General features: G+C 36.8%; 8 protein-coding genes across 8 annotated transcripts; 4 read left to right on the forward strand and 4 right to left on the reverse strand.

Moving 5' to 3' along the window:
* Positions 1-646: 646 nt before the first annotated feature.
* RO3G_15016 (uncharacterized protein) lies at positions 647-6,040 on the reverse strand (the record flags this gene model as incomplete). The annotated part of the gene is made up of 6 exons (XM_067669600.1): positions 647-675; positions 745-3,858; positions 4,009-4,954; positions 5,005-5,703; positions 5,757-5,893; positions 6,034-6,040. 6 exons carry the CDS (start codon positions 6,038-6,040, stop codon positions 647-649), a joined length of 4,932 nt encoding a protein of 1,643 aa, XP_067525701.1.
* Positions 6,041-6,791: 751 nt separating this feature from the next.
* Positions 6,792-7,265, reverse strand: RO3G_15017 (uncharacterized protein; the record flags this gene model as incomplete). The annotated part of the gene is made up of 1 exon (XM_067669601.1): positions 6,792-7,265. The coding sequence occupies one exon, from the start codon at positions 7,263-7,265 to the stop codon at positions 6,792-6,794; it is 474 nt and encodes a 157-aa protein (XP_067525702.1).
* A 1,473-nt stretch (positions 7,266-8,738) lies between these two features.
* Positions 8,739-10,403, forward strand: RO3G_15018 (uncharacterized protein; the record flags this gene model as incomplete). Its single annotated transcript, XM_067669602.1, has 2 exons — positions 8,739-8,813; positions 8,889-10,403. The coding sequence occupies 2 exons, from the start codon at positions 8,739-8,741 to the stop codon at positions 10,401-10,403; spliced, it is 1,590 nt and encodes a 529-aa protein (XP_067525703.1).
* A 2,797-nt stretch (positions 10,404-13,200) lies between these two features.
* RO3G_15019 (uncharacterized protein) lies at positions 13,201-14,042 on the forward strand (the record flags this gene model as incomplete). The annotated part of the gene is made up of 2 exons (XM_067669603.1): positions 13,201-13,374; positions 13,428-14,042. The coding sequence occupies 2 exons, from the start codon at positions 13,201-13,203 to the stop codon at positions 14,040-14,042; spliced, it is 789 nt and encodes a 262-aa protein (XP_067525704.1).
* Positions 14,043-14,495: 453 nt separating this feature from the next.
* On the forward strand, positions 14,496-15,502 carry RO3G_15020 (uncharacterized protein; the record flags this gene model as incomplete). Its single annotated transcript, XM_067669604.1, has 3 exons — positions 14,496-14,498; positions 14,567-14,718; positions 14,773-15,502. 3 exons carry the CDS (start codon positions 14,496-14,498, stop codon positions 15,500-15,502), a joined length of 885 nt encoding a protein of 294 aa, XP_067525705.1.
* A 557-nt stretch (positions 15,503-16,059) lies between these two features.
* On the reverse strand, positions 16,060-16,459 carry RO3G_15021 (uncharacterized protein; the record flags this gene model as incomplete). The annotated part of the gene is made up of 3 exons (XM_067669605.1): positions 16,060-16,230; positions 16,288-16,362; positions 16,418-16,459. The coding sequence occupies 3 exons, from the start codon at positions 16,457-16,459 to the stop codon at positions 16,060-16,062; spliced, it is 288 nt and encodes a 95-aa protein (XP_067525706.1).
* A 414-nt stretch (positions 16,460-16,873) lies between these two features.
* On the forward strand, positions 16,874-18,683 carry RO3G_15022 (uncharacterized protein; the record flags this gene model as incomplete). Its single annotated transcript, XM_067669606.1, has 2 exons — positions 16,874-16,886; positions 16,945-18,683. 2 exons carry the CDS (start codon positions 16,874-16,876, stop codon positions 18,681-18,683), a joined length of 1,752 nt encoding a protein of 583 aa, XP_067525707.1.
* Positions 18,684-19,103: 420 nt separating this feature from the next.
* On the reverse strand, positions 19,104-19,878 carry RO3G_15023 (uncharacterized protein; the record flags this gene model as incomplete). The annotated part of the gene is made up of 5 exons (XM_067669607.1): positions 19,104-19,250; positions 19,313-19,402; positions 19,455-19,608; positions 19,664-19,710; positions 19,768-19,878. The coding sequence occupies 5 exons, from the start codon at positions 19,876-19,878 to the stop codon at positions 19,104-19,106; spliced, it is 549 nt and encodes a 182-aa protein (XP_067525708.1).
* Between the last annotated feature and the right edge of the window lie 1,522 nt (positions 19,879-21,400).

Consider the following 21,400-nt stretch of genomic DNA (forward strand, 5'->3'; position numbering starts at 1 on the left):
TTTAAGACCGTCTCGCGAAAGACGGTAGGCATATTTGTGGCAGTAGAGAGCAGATGCGCTAGCGTTGCATGATGGACTGGTGATTCATGTCCGGTATAAGGAGGATCATCAAGCAGGATTGTAAGGGTAGGCAGAATGATGCAAAGAACCGAGCATTCTATCATTAAAATGAGTTATATATTCTTTTTTTTTTTTTTTCTTTTTTTCTTTCTTTCTTACTTTGGTCCACTTGAACACTACTTGATAATGTCAGTAGTGTCTTAATGTTCTCATTTAGTGTTTGTATAGTGGATGTATCGTTATCTTTTTGCTTTTTAGCTTCCAATATATGGTTCACAACAAAAGGTAAAATGGAACTAGTCATAACTTGCCCTAGAGTAGCCAAATTCTGATCGTCACTTTTCTTCTCTGGCAAAGATATAAAGTTACGAGCGCATTGATGGGCAGTGGCTGACAACTACACAAAAACAGGTTAGTAGTGAACCAATAGTTTTTCCCAAACGAAAAAGTACCTCTGGATTATCAGATTCTAAGCATGTTTGAATTATACTTATAACTTGGCCTCTGCCTGCTTGATCTTGCAGAGTAGCCTGAGGATATCCTGACGTGATTAATACAGCAGCTAAAAGTCGGCTCTTTTGTGATGTCATTTTAAGTTCCTCTTTACATTGCAATCTATAATACAAATGAGTTTTATTTTGTTTTCAAACCAAATATTTCTATATACGTACGAAAAGAAGTTACCAAGAAGAGCATGGACTGTTGCGCCTGTGACCCTGGACAGGGATTGAATATCGTCAGACGACAAGTCTAATTCAAAGTTGTGGATCACTGATTTTAAAGAGACAAGAGCCCGAGGTGCCAAGTTGTTTATAAATTCTTCTTCAGCAAAAATCTCTGATAATATATACAAATAAATTGCCAACAGATCCACCTTATAAATCTTGGGCGCAATACTAACTAGAAGAGCAAAGGCATCCAAGGAATGATTGAGCAAGAGAACCAAATTATCTAGCGTGTTTTGACCAGACCGATGCCAAGAGGATTGTTTTTTAGAGAGTTTGGGTACATTTTGTAAAAAAACATTGACCAAAACCCTTACGAGATAATACAGTTTAGAAGACACTGGAAAAACACCTGGCTGAATGTTATCCAGATCGCTGCAGAGATATGCCGTACTGTAATTTTGAGTGAGTCGTTGGATGATTTCGACAATCACAAGTTGAACTCGGTATCCTTCAGTTCGTATCAAACGATCAAAGACATTCATGAGCTCCAAGAAAACAGCTTTTGGTACAAATTGTTCTCCAGCAAGAGAGGGCTGAATAAAGGTTCGAAGTGCGTGCAAGCAGACAGGAATGGTAGAGTAATCGCCTTTGGCGCTCGAACTTGAGATCCTCGAAAGGCTTTCGATGCAAAGACCAAATAAAACATAAAACAGATTAGAAGGCTGGCCCTGGATGAGTTTTGAATCAGGGTTCTTTGATATTGCCTCCAACATTGGCGATGATTGTGACTCGATAAGGGTTGCAACAGCCTCCATGATTTTTAGCCAAGATCGGCGGTAGTATGGCAAGACAACGTCCTTTGTGGCGGCAGAATACATTGAATCAATATTACTGTTTGAAGCTGTCTGAATACGTTCACTGCGGTTTGACAAGGCAACAATATCCGATTCCAATCGAATACGTGCATAGTCTTGCAAGGAGCGTAACCACATGGAAGACAACACGGCCAGATTGGGTTGGAGCACTTGTCTGAGATACTTTTGTCTCTGGCTGGCCACCTGAAGTTCAGCCCAAGCATTGAGGACAGCCAATTTGACCATGACTGAGGCATGAGAACTAAGATCCTTGACTTCACCTACACCAGTCAACTTGGATTCCTTCTTGCAGCGATCCAACGCAGACGTAAGCAGCTTCAGCACACGACCCAGCTGATACAAGTCTTTGACGATACCACTGCCTACATAAATAGCACACACTTTCACAGCGGCGGCTACAATCTCGGAGGATGAATCGGCTCCAAAGGCAGGAGTGAGCGCAGCACCAATCTGAGCAGAGTACTGCTCGAGCAGGAGCATGTCTTCCAGATCAGCATCCGGTGTGTTTGAAAACTTTTCAATCACCATCCTCAACAAGTGAATACCAGCCAATCTGAGTTCATTAACGTGAGCTGTGGCGGCTGTGAAGGATAGACGGATGAGATCTGGCACTCTAAATACCAAATAATCGCCTAGACCAGCTTGTTGTCTGCGTCGTCGTGCCAAGATGAGATCGAAATGCTCACGAATGCCGCTTGCTGAAACCAATTCGATCGTTTGCTGAAGACATTCAAGCGCAAAGAGTTGCGTACGCCAACGTGGTGGGATCTCAACATTAACAGAAAGCTTTGCTGTCATGCCAGACGCATCAGCCACTGTGGTAGTGATATCAACATCATCTTCATCCACAAATCCATCAGCATCATCGTCACCAAAATCATCATCGTCAGGGTCTTCAGCCGCAGCGTTCGTTGTAGCAGAAGCAGATGTCGCTTCTGCAGGATCATTTTTTGTAGATGTCGGCACAGCAGAACCTGTGACAATGCGCTTTGTAATATTGACCCAGATAGAAGGTTCGGCTACAGCTGTTTCTTGCAGCCAATTACGAATAACGTTCTTCACGTCAGATAATTGAGGGTCTGTATCCAGCATCTTGAACAGTTCGTTATCTAGGCCCGGTTGAGCTGCCTTAAAGACCAGTTCAGAATCACGCTGGACAAGTTGGTAGAGACAGGTCACCGCAGCTCGCTTCAGTGGCAGATGAAGACTGGTGATTTGGTGCTGAAGGTAAGGCACAAGGTCATACACGTTCATGTATTTGGGAGCAAACATTAAAAAATGCTGAATACAGCGGATCGCTTCCACATTCACCCTTTCATCCGGTTCCAATTTGAGTTCTTCGACCATATTCAAACATAATTCCCTCACCTTGGAGGATGCCTGAAGTTCAGGTCCCAAGGTACCAATCAATTCATAAATAATCCGACCAAATTCCTGATAGGCTGTGAATCCCACAGACATGCCAGCATTACTCACCGCAATCGACCCACTTCCTGGCTCGTGCGTCTCGCTCAGATAGAGCTTGGCAACCATCCCCAAGGTGCTATTGACATAACTCGAAAACATGAGGCCTGCTGCACTGACCGTCATCGCCATCGCTTCCAGAGCCCAGGCATGGACAACAGGATGTGGATCACTACTCAAGGAGAGCAAGATGCCAACGATCGTCTTGAGATGTGCAGCTGCTGCCATACCGCCTACATGACTGTAGATGTAACCGATAGCCAAGGCACATCCAGCTCGAACATCCGGGTCTCTGTTACTGACGACCAAGTCCACCAAGATCTGCATCTGTGAAGCAACAAACGTACCGCCCACGATGTTCGTCAGACGACCGATGGCCTCACATGCGGCGTTTCTCAAGTAGGGATCTGGATGAACGACAACCTCCATGAGTATCTCCTGCAAGAGTTGAGTTGCCCTGGGACTGAACCCAATCATGTCTTCCTTTTTCTTCTTTTTCGACAAGGCCGCCATGTTCTTAAAGGCTCCTAAAAGGCCCACGACCACATTGACCAATACAGCCGCGCGCTTGGGTGAGTTCTTTTCGAGCTTTGGATCCTTGATGACCTTGACCATCATCTCAAAAGTAGATTCCTGAATAGGCGGCGGTTGGTTACAGAACAAGGTGGCAAACAACTCGATACTAGCGTTCACAAAAGACGTTGAAGGGGATACGGGTTGAGGGATCGAGTACGACTTCTTTTTCTGTAGATTGTTATCGCTCAAGACATTCGTATAGACAAAGAACGGGTCTAGTTCGAGTGATCCAATCATCGGTCGTTCAAGCAGTTCCTCAATACGCTCAAATCTGTCTTTTGTCATCCATTCCTTCCCACGGTTCACTTCCTCATATGTATCCTCCACAGTAGAAGCAACATCCACATGGTATCCTTGCATCTTACTCGTCACACCACATCCATGTCCATCAGCAATATTCCAAACACTGATGAATTGTCCGGGCACAGTCGCTGTCACCTGCTGTGTGGCACGTGAGGATGGAGAGAGCTTGTCGAGCTCGAGAAAGACCATCAGCGAATTTCTGAGTAAGCTGTTGAGTGAGGATTCGTATGTCGACAGGTGGGGTCGAAGCGTGATGAAGCACTGAAAGATGCGTCGTTTGAGACAATAGGATTGATCCACAAGCCTTGTTTCATAAGGTACGCAGGGTGACAGAGTCGTGGCCGTAAACGTGAGTGGGGCGGTTGCCAAGAACGCAAGTGTGTTGTTGAGCAGTGCTGCAATTCGCTTTGCAATATCCAGTGTAACAAGCGATTGGCTGTTATGAAGCAAGAAGCTGTAGATAGAACTGATCACACATTCACGTGTATGAAACAAAAATGACCACTCGGGTTCAGATCGGATCGAGTTCACTTCTTTTCCTGTCGGCTTCGGTAACGCACTCTTCCAGAGTAGCAAAAGTTGTGGCAAGTGTATCTTGACCAGGCTGGGACCTAAACACATGACGGACCCTACCAAGGTCCACGCGACCTGGACTTGAACACTGGCAATCTTGGGTTCCTTGTGCGTCTGCTTGATCAGTTGACTGGAAAGCGACATAGCCCGTGCACTTAGCTCAAAAGAAGTATAGATTGGGTGAGCTGGAAAGACGCTCATGACGGCAGCGGTTGTGTAGGCATATGCGATCGTACGCAGGTACGTTTTAACCGTCGTGGCTGGATTGGTAATGTTGTTCAGGTCCTTTTCGAGTAAATTCATAGACTTTGGTAAAAGCTGTAGTAGGTTTGAAGGACATGCATTTGAAAAAGACCGAATACACCAAACGGCTGCCATTTGCACAGAGAAACTGGGATGAGTCAAGAGTATAAAAAGTGGTTCAATCACAATGTCCTAAGAAATGTATAAATACTACTTGACAAATCCTTCACTCCTTAACTTACTTGCATTGAGTTAGATGCGCCCTCAAGCTCACATATCAATTGAGCAATTAAATTCGTAACGCAAAGCAGGATCTGTTTGCTCGGAGCAACTTGGTTCGCCATCAGGGCTGGCCACTTTTTCACCCAGTGACTGATCAACATTTTAATCGCCGTTGCTTGTCCATGTTCACTCAAGAGCTTCTTGTTGATTGTATGATGAAGCAAAAAGTTTACTTGGGCTCGCAAGTAAGTGCTATCGGATGCTGATAAAGTCTTGTCGTGATCTAGGATCTCAACCAAGATATGTTTTGTGATTATGCTATAGTTGGCTTCAACAAACTCAGTTCCTAGTAGGATAAATAACGTGGCATATGTCTCGATCAAGCCCGTCTTCAATTCACGAGAACTGTTGGGCTTATTGTACGATGTCGATAACTGAGAGAGCATCTCCTCGATGGACATGAGCGTTGTCTTGCTTGTGATCAAATCTGCTGTCTTTCCCAATTCGTTCCCAGTAGATGCATGTCTAATATTGGGCTTAGCTGGGTCTACAGTTGCTGGTGTCTGAGTGAAAACAAGTAATGTTGCACAGAGCGATGATACAGCTCGACGAACTGGGAAAGTAGAGTTTTCAAATGCCTTGAGACAGTGTTGTAATAAGGCTTCTATTTCGAGTTGTGTAAAGGATTGGGTGGCATGCTGAATAGCCGATTGTAAACACTAGAACAATGCAATCAAAAATCAATGGTTTCGCGTTTCGTATCAAAACTTACTTGGGCTGAGGCAATTCGCATAACTAAAGCTTTATCAACCAATCCATTCTTTAATTGTTTCATCAAGTCTTTAAGCACTTGTTCCGTTGCTGCCTTTCCTGCGCCTTTTAACAATAATGTGAATGCTGTCACCGTCTCTAATCGTAAAAGAAGGGTGTTCTATTCATAAAGCACCTTTTAGTCCCAATCCTTTTTTATCATTGCCACACCTACACTACTGTTCTTGATCACTTTTAAGAATAAGGCTGCTGTTTCTGCAAATAAAGATAAAACCTACCCAACATGTTTTCTGAGTATCCAAATTTTTTCTTTAACTCTCTTTCTTTATACCTTTGCTCCAGTAGCGCCCATGATAGCACCTGTTGTTGAAATCGCAGCTCTGCAAAAAAAAATAAGTTCTATAGTAATGACAAGTATTTACTTTTTTTTTTTTCTTTTACAGTTTGGTTTGTTTGTCAATGTTTTTATTTGCTCCAATTAAGCTGTGCAATGCTGTTATTGTATCAAACAAACTTCTGGTATCACCTCTTGTATATAAGATAATATAACATCTTCCAATGAGAAATCGAATAGGCCTACGCGGTTTTGCTGTAGCGAGTGAAATGAGACGAAATAGACTTTTTTCTAAAATAGGTTGTGATTTCTTCAAGATTTCCTTTATTGTTGCAAGTCAATTTAGCTTTCAATTTATTTGATGCATGTGCTTTATATACCCCGTCGATTATTTTGCTTTCTCTTTCAACTTGAGCCAACCATTGTAAAACGTATAATTCCTGCTTTTCAGTATTTTCACTTGGTTGAATCTTTTGTTCATCCAAAATAAATATATCTGGAATACTCGCTGATGCAATACTGCCAGAAGACGGTGGCATTGTTTTGATATTGTTTCAAGCTTTTTTTTATGCGCCCAAATGAAAAAAGGGTGAAAAACAAAGCAAAAATGATAAAGCGAGGGAAAAATAACCCTTTATTTTTTATTCCCAGATATCTTTCTGCTATGTGAATAAAATAGAATAAAAGAATAGCAAGTTATTTTTAATAAAGTACAAAACTAGTCCAGCCCATTTCACGATCTTCCCATTCAACGCCATGAAGTTGAATGACAATGCCTGATTCTCTTGTTGTATCAAATAAATATTCTATCCAGCAAGGTGTCCTTGCTCTTCCTCCACCACCTTTTTTATCTGGTTCACCCAGTAAAGAAACTATTTCATGTCCTTGCATATCAGACCTCAGTCCACAAGGAAGATCCTCTTGTTTTTGAAAAGGTTGAAATCCATCGCGTGTTTGTGAATTGTGAATGTCGAGAGAATCAAGTACGAGTGTTGAATCTTGATTGACAAAACCAAATGACATTCCCAACGGTTTATAGGCGTAATAAACATAATTTGATACTTTGGTTATTGTAGGAGATGCATTGGATGGTAAATAAGATGTGATGATTGAGGAAGTAGGTGATGAACCAAGAAGTGAATAAAGGGGATTGGTTGAAGGTGCAGGAATAGGCATAAAAAAAAGTGAAAAGAGAAGGGTGCACACATACGAATTTGTCGTGTTCCTTTCGGAGCGTTAAATCAAGAAAGGGGGACTTTGCTAAATTCATACATGGGGGGAGGGGAGCACATGCTGATCGTGTGTATATTTGGGTAACAATGAAGAGGACAGATGATATGTCAAGTTTCGGCTTCTTTCCCCAATAATTAATGTTGTACCTTCTTCATATTAAAAAGAGATCTTTAATATGTCTTGTGCTCATCTTTTTCTCTTTTTATTTACATCATTGAGCATGTTTCATGAGTGCAAGTAAGAAGATGAGTGCTTATTTGATAGACTTACATACATACTCACACATATCAATAAATAAACAATCGTTTTTTTGTATTTGTTTCACAATTAGTTTGACCATGAAAGTGGATCACTTGTAGCTTTAGACTTTTCTGTTTGTTTTATCAATTATATTCAAATATAAAGTGTTATTTGGCTGTACAAAGAAATTAGTGTGTACCAAACCATGTACGTCATTAAGAAACTAACTGACAAGGAAAGCCTATATTAAATTTGTCATTAAAAGAGAGAACACAAAGAAAAAGAAACAGCGCATTGACATTACACGTGGTAAAAACTGTAAGATGTTTAGCTCACATGAAATAAGTTACCTTCAGTTCCCTTTTTTAATCAATGATCGAAGGGGGGGGAGAAAGGGAACTTCAATTGTCAGTCAAAATAAAATTGGGTAGGTTAGATAGGTTGGTGTGACACAACAATTTTATCTCAAGCCTCTTGAGAATACTATTGGAGAAGTTTCAAATATAAAGTAAAAGGGCAAAAAAAAAAAAAAAACTTTAAAGATACATATACTAGGCATCACACAAAACGACGGCATTAAATATTCTTTTTTTTCTCTTTCTTTCTTCTCTTCTCTTTTTTACTTCTTTATTAGTGTTCCAATCTTATTCGCTCTTACTTTTGGTATATCACTTCTTGTATAAAGTTTATCTTTTTTTAAATCCAATACATACACATCCAGGGGTGTTTTAGTTCAATCCTATTTAAAAGTGTGTGAATATATCGTCCTTTATTAAAAAAACAAGTAGCAGCTCTTTACTTACTCTTTAAATGTTTTTAGTTATAATAGAAGTCAAAAAAAAAAACGATTCCGTATTTTTTTAAAGAAAACAAGCTTGCCCTGTATACACATAAACACCAACGCACACAACTTTTTTTATTACCAACTAATTAGCACTCCCTCACACATTTCAAATCTCTAACCAAATTGCAAAACACGATTCCCCTAAATGACAAAAAGAGTTTCGACAAAACCAAACAACGAACAAAATACGGCACAACTGCAGCAGGGCTTTACGCTCGAAAGACAAGAAGAACAAAGTATATATGTAATATAGGAAAAAAAAAACTTTATTCAAATAATCAGGATTTAACCTCCTTTTTATATGTTAGCTTGAACCATTTTATGAACGCTTAATGGGTACCACTTTTGCTGAAAGTACAGCGGCAATAGAACATTGTAGGGATCTATGCGCGGAATTTGGATTTACAGTAAAGCAAGAAGCAAGCACACACAGGGTAACTAGACATAAAATATCCTTTTTCCTTTAAACTAATTTTTTTTAGAACATTTATGTTTATTGCTCTCGTGAAGGTCTACCAGACTCATTACGCAACCCAAAAACAAATCCACAGCGTAAAAGGCCCTCCAAAAGATGTGATTGTCGTTGGAGAGTGGTACTGTATGAAAATGAAGGTCGTTGGGAATTTCGCAAATCATTGAATCCAGAAGCTGGTAAACACAATCATGAACTGATGCGCCCAGACGAAATCGAACGCAGTTGGCCAAAGGAAGTTACAGATTTGATTTTTGAACTTGCTCGATTACGCATGACAACTCAAGATATTAGAACACGAGTGCAAGCACAATTTCCAAATATAAATTGGAACGAGCGTCGTTTCTATAACCGACTATCTGAAGAAAGACAAAAGATAAAGCTACGAGACACCACAGAGCGTACACATGATTTGTGTCAAATTTGGAGTAAGATCTGTACCTTGACGGCTGGTAACGATGAGTTGTCCCAGTTTATTAAGCATGAACTCACAGCCCTCTATCAAACTTTGTGTGAGACGACACAGATCGATATTACTACACTACCAGTGCCTACTGTATTTAGTGATGATGGTTCAGAGGTCAGAGAAGATATGACGGAAGATAACAGCAGCATCAGCCCCACCAGTTCTTCTCGTCGGTCATCAAAACAGAGCGGGAGTAACGCGCCCAAGGGTTTCTTGCCAGTTGAAATTCCAAAGCAAACGTATTATATCAAAGTGCACAACCAGCGTGTTATTCAAGAAGCTCAACTGATAAGAAGTCAACGAAGAAGTAGAACGTTATCAGACGAGGCACAGCTCTATATGCTCCAACCACCAAGAAAAATGTCAAGAAAGGGTAAAGACAGAGAATCAATGGTTACAGAGGATAAGCTAATGCCAGATCATATCTTTCAACTAAATCATCCACCTCCCCCACATCCTCATCATTATAGTAGAGCCACTAATAGTACACCTGGCACACCCACCAATAATAGTCATGTACCCATCTTGACAGCCCCTCCTCCAACGCATACACAACAACAGCAACAACGGTCTTCAAGACAACCGATACATGTATCTTCATTTGTCTACACTTACGATAGCAACAACATGTCCCTTGACTCCCCTATCCCTGGATATCACCCGCAATTCTCAAACGCATATCATATGAATGCAACTCCCAGTCCTACCTCCTTTAATGAAATGCAATTTGGATTCGACCAACCCATCGTACGAACGAATGAACCAAGTAATAATGTGCCTTCTATGGCTTCTAAAAATATAGCACAACCCGCGTGCTCTTATGGCCAAACGACAACAACAACAGCAACAGCACCAACTCAACCTGATACCACTCACCAGATCTATACAATGAATCATCCTGTTTCAAAATCATCTGCACGAATGTATGAACAAGATATGTCAAACAGAAACAATGCATACCATCATAACATGTATATGCGTCCACCAAATAATGTTATACCAATGTATAATCAACCTCCACCATCGCAGCAGCAAGAAACAGATGGTTCAAGAATATAAACATTTCCAACAATTATAATAAAATCACTTAGAATATGCCCTCTCAATCATACTCAACACATACACCTTTTTTTAATTTTTTATTTTTGTAATTTGTATCATTTTCCCCTCCCTTTTTTTTTTAAAAGAAAAAAAAAGAATGACACACAAATTTATAATAATATTAGTAATAGATTTGTAATCACTTGTTTACTGTATATAAAAATGATGTATGATTCAATAAATTGTTCATATGTAATCCAATCCTTAGTCTTTAAAACGAAGCTCATGTTTTCATATTTATGCATCTTCTTCCCCACTTTTCTTTGTAAAAAAAAATTAATTATGCAATCTTAATGACGCGTCAATTTGAACAATATGAACAATTTGAAGCATACATCTTTTGAGATAAATCATTATCTAGAAATTCCCTTTTTTCAAATTTAAAAAATTTTGAAGTTTATTTTATGGAAAAAAAAAAAAAAAAAAAAAAAAAAAAAAAAAAAAAAAAAAAAAAAGAAAAAAACTTTAATCTGAAATTTAACCACTCACAAATCGTTATAATGTTTATGAAAAAGGAATTCAGTAGATCAATCCTGTTTATCGTACGAGTTACATTTTTTTTTTGGGGGGCATATCAAAATCTTCGTTCTCTCCTTCTAAAAAATATGTTTTGTTTGTTTGACAAGGCTTTTTTATGCATAACGAATATAAAAAAGGAGAAAAAAGGGCGTCAACGTAGATATGCCAAAATGGCGATCTGTAAATTTTATTATTATTATTTTCTCTTGAAAAAGAAGCGGAAAAAGTAAAGATTAAAAAGAGGACGGTGAACGTGTTTATCAGTGCGACAGTCGTACATGATAATAATTGAGCCAGTTTGAGTTGAATGTTCCCAGCCAAATTTTGCCCCATTTTTTATCGTGTGTTCGTGTTATTTTTGCGGATATTTTACTGATATCAAATGATTGTAGAATTCAGTCCTCTGGATTTTATGCATAGTTGAAAATGTAAGATGGGCTTTTGCTTAAAAAATATGTATGTCTTTCATGAAAGACCTTGAAATGATTTAATATTTAATATTTAATTTTAAATTTTCTTCATATTTTAAAAAAGAATGAATTTGGCTAGCTGTAGAAGATAAGATAAATATTGTACATTTTATTACATTAAAATCAGTGGATTTCAAAGAGAAACCTATTGAACTGTATTCGGTTTATTGTTCTGTTTTGGTTAAGCCAATTAATTAATTAAAACTCTTTTTCAAATCGCAGCGCAACACAATGCACTTATATTAAAAAAGCAACACTCTTCCCTAAATTGAAGAAATATAAAAAAAGTCAGGCTCCATTGCCTTTATCGTCAAAAAAGGAAGCTTGTACGGATTTTATAAAAAATAGAAAAAAATGATGAAATGGGATATGTCGCGTGGCAAGTATACAAAATTAAAAATTGATACATGCTGAGTACATTTTTATTTTATTATTATTTAAGAGAAAACAGCAAAAATAATGGATAAAAAAGATGGTAACTAAAAAGAGTATAATGGTAAGTATTGAGTTTTTAGTAACAAACAAAAAAAAAAAAAAATCAATTCATTTAGACCTAAGAATTAAAACAAAGCCATGTAAACTAATGCTCATGCACATAATCATTGGTAATTATTACTAATTTTTACTGACTTGGGGAAATAATATGCAATTTTCTATTCTAAATATTAGAAATTATAAATTTAAAAAAAAAACTTGATCCAATTAAACAATAAAAGTCTAAAAATTAACTAAAACTTTCATTTTGTAATCTTTTGTTATATGCTTTAATTTTTTTTTTATTTTTGCTATGAAATAGTATCCTTTTTATTAAAACCTTTTCGTAAAGCTTGTTGTCTATATGCTTCGACCGCGCCAATCGTGTAACACTCAATTTAGTTGCGACAATTGAACTTTACGTTGTACCACACATCAAAAAAAGGACGTATCCGGGCCAACAGTGTAACCTAATTAGTTCTTTTCTCTCTTTCTTTCCTAGTGTCACGAACAAATTAAAAATAAATGAGTTCCTTGTTCCTCCGGACAACGGAACAAAAAGAATAAGCTAGCTTTTTTTTTGAGTTTGATCACAAGCCACATGAAAAAGGAAAATTGTACTCTATCTAGTTGCATATTCATCATGTTGATGTTTTCATGATAATGTAAGTCTGTTGTAATAAGACATTATTTATGGTATACAAAAAAAAAAAAAAAAAAAAAAACTAGCTGACACTTGCTCATTCCCTCGCCATATTTTTAGCCTCTTTTTTTATTTTTTCTTTGTTTGTATACAATAATGCATTTAATTGATTCCAGCTGCTCAGCTAATGTGTTACACACAGTCAACTAGTTTTTTTATGCAAAAGGGGTATTTTACTTTACATGTTTAATAATTGAGTACCGTGCGCAGTCGCTATCCGAAAAAAAACATCGCTGATATATAAAAGGAAGTTATTTACGTTTTTCGCCTCTACCCTTCTCTTTTTATTGTCAGCTACTCGCTTCATGTTAGAAAGCATAAATTCACTTGTTCTATGTATTTTTTTCTCATGTTCCTAAGGTACAAAATATATCCTGCTAAATTTGTGTATGACGTCGCATTATTTTAATCACCGCATCAGTTCATTATTTTTATTTTTCAAATAAACACGCTACAAAATTGGGAAAGAGCGCAGAATAAACTTAGTTTTACTAAATTAGGGTTTTGCATAAAAAAAAATGGATACATCATAATGGAAATAAATGTTATCATTTTTTCCTTTTTTTTTTAAACATTTTTAACATATACCATGTACACATTATCCACTTTACCTAGAGAAATCCTATATATAATAGCAACCTTTTTGGATTTACAAGACTTAGTGACTGTTGCAAGATTAAACAATTGGTATGGGTATTGGTTATCATGTATATTAAGTGAGCGTATGAAGGAACTAGTAGAAAAAGAAGGTTGGCGAATACATGTAAGCATACATATCGGGAAGGAAAAAAGGAGGAAATATCAACGTATACATAGATTGACATATTGGCTACTTCACATCCATCATCTCAAGATAACATACCTTCAATTGCATTCTCAACAGAACTCTTATTACTAAGTGAATTTTGTCGAGTGAATCCAGTGACACTCACACTCGAATTTCTATTGTGTCCCATTGATGATGATGGAATGGATGCTGTAAAGAATGCACCGATCAGTACACGATCCCTTGTAATGTTTAACAAAGTAACAACCAACATCAATGTTGTTTCTTACTTTGCTCAAATATCACCCAAAAAAAGACTTCAACATATCAACCAAGCTGGTAGTGCACTCATAAATGATCTTGTGTTATGGAGAAAATTATCAGACGACTCACACAGCCACGGAATAGCATGTATGAGATCAGGATTTAGATTGAGTTACGAGCTATCGACTGAATCAGAGGATACAGAGATAGTGAAGGTAGTAGATCAATTTAAAAACGATTATGATCAGCATCAACCAACAGAAGGCCTGGAAGAAAAAGGGCATCTGGTTATTTCGTTTGATAAAGTATATGTATCCCCTGAATGGTGGATTAAACAGATGGAAGTACCCATGTACAGTATTAATGATCCACAAGATTATCTTGTTCACGGATTGTGGTAATTCCTTTTGCAAAAAAGACGATGTGTTGTCATCTTTTGCTAATGTTGGAGCTACAAATCACCTTTTTAATAAAGAGAAACTCCATTTTAGTACTTGCATCTCTTTCTCTTTTGGTGCAGAAACTCCAAAAAAAAAATAGCATGTAGAAAAAAGGAGTAAAGTAAGATAGGAACTGTCTTTCAAGTGTTTAAAAAAGCCAATAAAAATAATGCTTGATTTTTAATGTGACTTGAAAAAGATATTAAACAGCTTCTTTTCCATTTTTTTAATATGAATGTAAGCTCTTTCACTGCGAAATGCATAAACACAAAAAAGCAAACCACTTTTTTGTAGGAAATTACCACCTTGATTGTAAAACATTTACCAGATTTCATTATACACTCTTCTGAACTACAAAAAAATTACTTCAAGCCATATAAACCAATTTCAACGCGATTTATGCAGAGTCAAGCCATGGTAATAACAGAATCTCTCTCTTTTTTTTGTTTTCTAATCAATTCATAAGATTCTTTTTTGTTATTTAGCCTGGCTTTGTGTTTATTGATTTTATTGATCGAAATGCAGCTGAAGATGCTTACAAAAAATTAAACAAGATAAACTTTGGACTTTACTATAAACCAATTAAAGTAGAGTATGCTAAACCCGATCCAAATAGACAGGCTTCACTAGAACTGCCGTAAACATCCTTCTTTTCCTGCAATGAATACTTTTCTAACTTTATTTGCTGTAGGCAAACATCTTTAGAACAAATGGCCGAACCTATTGCACCTTTACATGGTATCAACTATCCAGCCAATCCAAATTTAAGATACCAATATCCTGACCCAACACCAGATATACTTTCTAATATATCACATGCCTTAGCGTCTGTGCCTCGTCTGTACACACAGGTCCTTCATTTGATGAACAAAATGAATATGCCACCTCCGTTTGGCCCTATGGACAAGAAATCACAATCCACTATTTTGAAAAAACGTAAAGAAGATGCCCTACTCTCAAGTGACGAGTCTGAACTAGAAGAACAGGAGGATGCTACGACGAGTAAGGAACAGGAAGAACGCGTCAAACAAGCAAGACAAGCCCGTATAGCAGCCGAAAAGCAACGACTGGCTCTGAAAAAGACCAAGACGATTGACAAAGTGCAGCAGATTCAATCCAAATGTCTTGCGTCCCATGAACTGGCCCAGTGGCCTGCCTTCAAGGCTTACGATGCGGGAGAACCCAGCGCGAGGTTGTATATCAAAAACTTGCACAAAAAATGCTCTGAACAAGATTTGCAACAGATTTATTCTGCGTTTTCAAAAGATATTCAGGTGAATTTGATGCGGAAGGGTAAGCTTCGGGATCAAGCCTTTGTTACGTTCCCTGATGAAAAAGTGGCTAAGCTTGCCTTAGAAAGTACGAACGGGTATGTGTTACATGATCGTCCAATGGCTGTATTGTTCAGTAAATCCAAATAAATTTTTTTCTTAGTGACTCGGCTATAGTGGAGTCACATATATATAACGAATATAAAAAACTTGTCAATCTTTTAGTTTTCAGTTTTTTTCTTTCTTTCTTTCTTATTCTACAATACATGTATTAAACAAGAGGTAAAGTGTACTTTTAATTGTTCTTTATGTGATGGGTAAAATGATGCAAAACTTTTTTGGTCCCGAATCTTGACAGCATTTTCCTATTTGGCCTTTTGGGTCTATCTACGAGATGTGGGTTAACCAAGGTGAACAATCTCTGAAGAATACCAATCACATAAAGACTATATTCTATGTTTCATTTTTACTAAATTTAATTTTGTAGTGAAAAAGCTAATGGCTCTCTAACTGTTGTTTTATACATCTTTCAATAAATTCTTTTTTTTATGAACTTCCAATTTTTGTCTTATGTTTTCATTTCTTATTCATTTTTTGAATAATACGTCCAATTTTTAAGTACAAGAAATCAAGAGTCTTTTTTCGAGGCGAAAAAATTTATTTTATATAAAAACACAAACTATACATAAAAAATTTGACTATATAAATTACATGCTACCGCCTTGTTCACGTTGAAGTCTGGAGATATAGGCACGAGAAACAACGTTCCATGCTTCCATATAACGATCCATGCATTTTGAAAGACAAGCTTGTTCACCGGATTCAAGACGAGGTCCAGGCTTGGGAACACACTTTAAATAACATTTCTCGTTGATTTTCTAAAAAAAATTGTTAGTTTTTTTTTTTGTTTTTCCTTTCCGTTGTATTTCTTTTACGTTAATGAGCTCTTGAGCATTGGCTAAAGCAAGTTCAGAACGAACTTGGTCCATAACTTCTTGCTTTTTGTTGCCCTAATCACAAATCTCTCAATAAACACGTATTTATCTTTGGTTTCTGCTTATTTACAATGTCACCACCAAGGTTGTAGTTTGAAGAATAGTCGCTCATGTTTAAAGTAAAAGAAAAAAAAACAAAAGTCAAAAAAACGAAACCAACCCCCCTACGCTACATATCTAAGCCACACATGGGGAGAATAAATCGAGTAATTACACAAAGAGTCGGAATTATAAATTAATATGTAACCTCTTTTTTCATTATTATCCATTTTTCTTTTCTCCTTTTTTTATTATGTCTGATACGCCTTACAGATACAATCATTCATTATCACCAAATAAAGAAAAATATTTAGGCGAGTTAAGAGACACATCAGTGAATATAGCCTCCGCTATTTCTAGTGCTTCACGATATGGTTCACCACATTATTTTACAAGAAGTAAAAGTAATAGTAGTGTGAGCCATAGTCCAAAGGTAGTTGACTGTCTTGATATTCGAAATATAAATCATGAAGCCATCAAGAATGATATGGAATTGAAAAGTGAGATTATTTTTACAAACAATGTAAAAACCGTTTTTTTTAATATAGCCTGTTTTAGGTATATCCAAAAAACCATATGCATTCAATTCTCATCCAGAGGATGATACAAGCATAGACGAAGGATACGAAGATTTTGATGCATACGATGAACTCGAATTGATGGTCAATCATCCAGAACTTGAAGAGGCCATGAGAAGGATGATACAACAAAGAGAACAACTTCAACAAATGGAAGAACAACTGCTGGCACAGCATAAACAACAAAGAAAAAATCAATCCAACAATGAAACACAACAAGAAGCTCAAGAACAGCCGGAAGGGAGTTTGATACGTTATTATGCCAGCAAGTGGCTTGAATTTATTATCTTTATTTTCTTTATGATTTATTGGATCATTAAAGAACCCATCATACGCACAGTGACATTCTTTACAATGATCGTCTCATCTCTCTTGGTTACGCCTGCCATTTTTGTTTGGTCCAAGTTGTTTGATCAGTGGACGCCCAATAATGAATTACGTAAACGTATTACCTCCCTTAGTACTGGCCTTTTGTTTGCTTATTTGGCCTATCTTGCTTATCCTCGCGTTCAGCCTTATATACCTACTTACCATTGGACACATGCAACTGTTAATCCACCTACTGCCGACCTCACAAATATCATAAGACATATATCCAGATGGGAAGAGCGTGTGAATCAATTGAGCGACAAACAAGTGCGTCACGAAGCACTCTATAACGATCTCTCATCCAAGGTGAATTCTGAATTGCAATCGATCAGGAACCAAATCAAGCAATCAACCTCAAACTTGATTCAAAGAATCTCTAGTCAACAAAACAATATTGAAGGTATCAATAGCCAACTAGAGCAATCAACATCAAACTTGCTCCAGAGGATGTCCAATCAGCAAGGTGATATCGAAGCTATAGCCAACCAGCTGGAACAATCTACCACAAATTTCCTTCAAAAATTCACCCATCAGCAAGGGGATATTGAAAATCTCAGCAATCAACACAGCAATATTGCCAACCAATATAACGACGTCGCTAACCAATATGATAGTCTCACCAACCAGCATAGTAATCTTGCCAATGAACATAGCAGTATCATCAATCAACAGGAAGCATTGGTCCAAAAATTAAATGAGATTGAAAAGATGCTTTCATCAGTCGAATGGGGCCATAGTCAAGGATCTTGGCCAGATTTGACACAACAAGAGATTCAGAAATACATAACTGATAAAGTCAACCAATTCATCCCACATGAAACAGCCGATTTCGCATTAGAGTCCCGAGGCGCTCGAGTGATCCATACGATGACAAGTAAGACCTTTCAACCCATGAAACCTTGGTTGCAACATATCCGACGCATAACTGGTGTCTCCTCTCGTCTTCGAACCATACCCGAGATGGCTCTTCAGCCTCAGACCTACCCAGGTGAATGTTGGTCGATGGAAGGAACCAGTGGCTCTTTGGCCATCTTGCTCAGCCAACCGGTGCATCTGGAAAGTATCACAATCGAATACCCTACCCCAGAGATTATGAGCTTCAACATGAGTACTGCGCCTAAAAACATACAGATATTGGGTATCAAGGATTTCAAGCATCATCCAGAATCTACCGTCTCTCTGGGCCTTGTTCAGTATGATATCTACAAGAATCAAGCCATTCAAAATTTCTTGTTAGATTCCAATAATGATGTCTTTGAAGCAGTGATCATTAAGATTTTATCCAATTGGGGAAATCTTTTACATACTGATCTTTATCGTGTTCGACTTCATGGTGCTCCTCCTGTATAAATCTTATTTTTAATGTAAATAGCTCATGGATGCTAATGATTCACTTTACGATAATTAATAAAAAAGAAAAACTAAAAGTATGCTTTGATCTGCGTTTTGTTTCATTACAACTAAAAAAAAACCCCCATTGTGAAATAAGCTAAAAAAAGGGAGAGAGGTTTAAAATATTATTTTATATAAAGATTTAAGCAGAAGCATTGAAGCACTTGCTAAAGAAGTTGACGGTCAATTGGATAGCTTCAGTAGCTCTTTTTCTATTTTCTTCGTTATCATAGTCACCACGAGCAGCACAGAAACCGTGGACCATGTCATCAAATCGGTAATGTTCACAAAGAGATCCAAAAGGCTTCTTGGAAAGAATCTCAAAGTATTCAGTCTGTTAAAAAAAATGAGCATGTGTGCATAATTTCTTGATGTTCTTCAACTTACCATATCGGGTTCATCCTTACTGGGAAGTGCCAAGATAGGAGCACCAGCACTCTCAGCATCCTTCACATCAACAAATGAAGGGTGAATCATAGAGGCACCGACAAAGAAAGGCAATTGAGAAGTTATTTGAACTGCGATCTTTTTTCAAAAAAGGTAAGTTTCGATCGCGATTGAATCATTTCTAGAAAAAAAAAAAATACCTTTGCACCCCAGCAGAAACCGACCAAAGTAGCAGCAACAACACCTTGCTCTTTAAGATAATTTTGAACGCGTTCAATTTGAGGGGCAATCTATAAAGCCGCCTTAATAAAACGAACTATAGGATATCACAACAACACTTACAATCTCAATTGTGCCCACTTTACCGAGCCAAGCCAACAATGTGTCCATACTATCCATCTTGCCATGAGCATCATCGCCACGGAAGAAGTCAGGCATGACAACTCTCCAACCACAGTGCTTGGCCAAGATATCACAAAATTGCTTGGTGTTGTTGCTATTCATTTATATATAAACATATATACGCGATTCACTGATTAACAGAGACTTACTGCATAGCATAAATATCATAAATAACAAGAACAGCCTTCTTGGCATCCTATCAAAAGAACAATGTTATACAAAAAATATTGTTGCTTGTTGATTTTTCACAAACTTTGGGTCCAACAGTATACATAGGAAGATCGCCAATGTTCTCCATAGAGCCAATAGCCTCATATGTAGAAGTAACGGCAGGAATAGAACAACAGGCTTTGGAATAAGACATGATTGAAGATAAAAGTAAAAAAAAAAAGTAAACCAGAAAATTTGCGTTCATTGAAGTTTTAAATAAATCAAACTCAACGGATTAAGATTACTCCATGGAAGTTAGGCTGAAAAATATTCCAGGGAAAAAGCAAGGGCTAAAAGTTTGCTTAATAATACTGTAGATAAATGATCTATTTAGTCAAGTTTGAGCAATACAGGTGCAAGATAAACAAAACCTAAGCTAAGCAATTAAAAATGAAGTACATAGGACATGAATGCTGCTTAAAAGACAAAGCATTCCTTTGATATTTCAAGACAGTTAAAGAATCAGGATAGTTATGTATTACCATTTTATGTGATTTGCTTATTCGACAAAATCCTATAAACAATGCTTATTGTTCTATTTACTACTGTTATCCTTTTTGTCACATGATTTGATATCATCAAGACATGTATCGCAGAAGTTTTTTCTCGAATTTGCTTGCACAATAGATGAAACTTTTTCCCGTTTTCTAGAATTACTTTGTAATAATAAGCTCTTGCTTTTTGATGACAAATCAAACCCCTATATTCTTTTTTTTTTCACAAAATAATCAAATACTATATCAATATGAATTATATGTCTATTGCTAAATGTCTATTAAAATGATTGTTATTGTACAGTAGTAAATTTATCATTTAATATTTTTTTCTATTGGTCGGTGCTTTTCTTATTCAAATTAGTAAATGTATAAGAATTCAAAATTTTCCCTTCATTGGCATTAATTAATTTAAACATAAAAGATCATTCAGTGAATAATAATCCAACCAGTAACTAGCTACAATTTTTAGAAAACCATCAAAAGGACATACCATTAGCTTTTTCTTTGCTTTTAGAACAGAATAGTTTTTTTTTTTTTTTTTTTTTTTTTTTTTTTTTTTTTTTTTTTTACGAGCTTAGTAATATAACCAAACAATTCTCTAAGATGGGTATACAAAGGACAGCTCATGAACATTTCTTTCTGCTAAAGCATATTGCGCATCATTGTAGAGATAGCTCAGTTATTTTCATATGCATAGCTGCATTTCGCTAAAGAGTTAATTAAATGGAAGGGTATTATGAAGATAAACAACATGATTTAAAACTGCTATAATCTGTTACCTTATTTTAAGGGTCTCCAAATGTATCTCTTTTATCTTCTCTCTTCAGTAAATCTAATCTAATCTATAAAAAAGCTACAAAAAAAAAAGAAACCGCTGCCATCATCGGCGCTTGCTCAAGTAGTTAGTTTGGTATTGCCTGCAAAATAATAAAAATTATCATCAGGTATAGAAAGAAATACAACCATAAATTAAATACACAACAGCTTGTTTATACCAAGTAATTCAATGTTTATATGCAAAGACAAGAAAAGACAGGTTTGCTTTGTGTGGTGTTGATTAACAGCGAATATAGGAAACCCTGCTATCAAATGATTTAATTAATAAAAGTCTTTTATGTTACTGTAAACATAATACTTTTGGCAATATCTTTAGTCCAAGTCAGATTATGGATACGACTT

Source organism: Rhizopus delemar, genomic scaffold, assembly GCF_000149305.1.
Source record: "Rhizopus delemar RA 99-880 supercont3.15 genomic scaffold, whole genome shotgun sequence".
Lineage (NCBI taxonomy): Eukaryota > Fungi > Mucoromycota > Mucoromycetes > Mucorales > Rhizopodaceae > Rhizopus > Rhizopus delemar.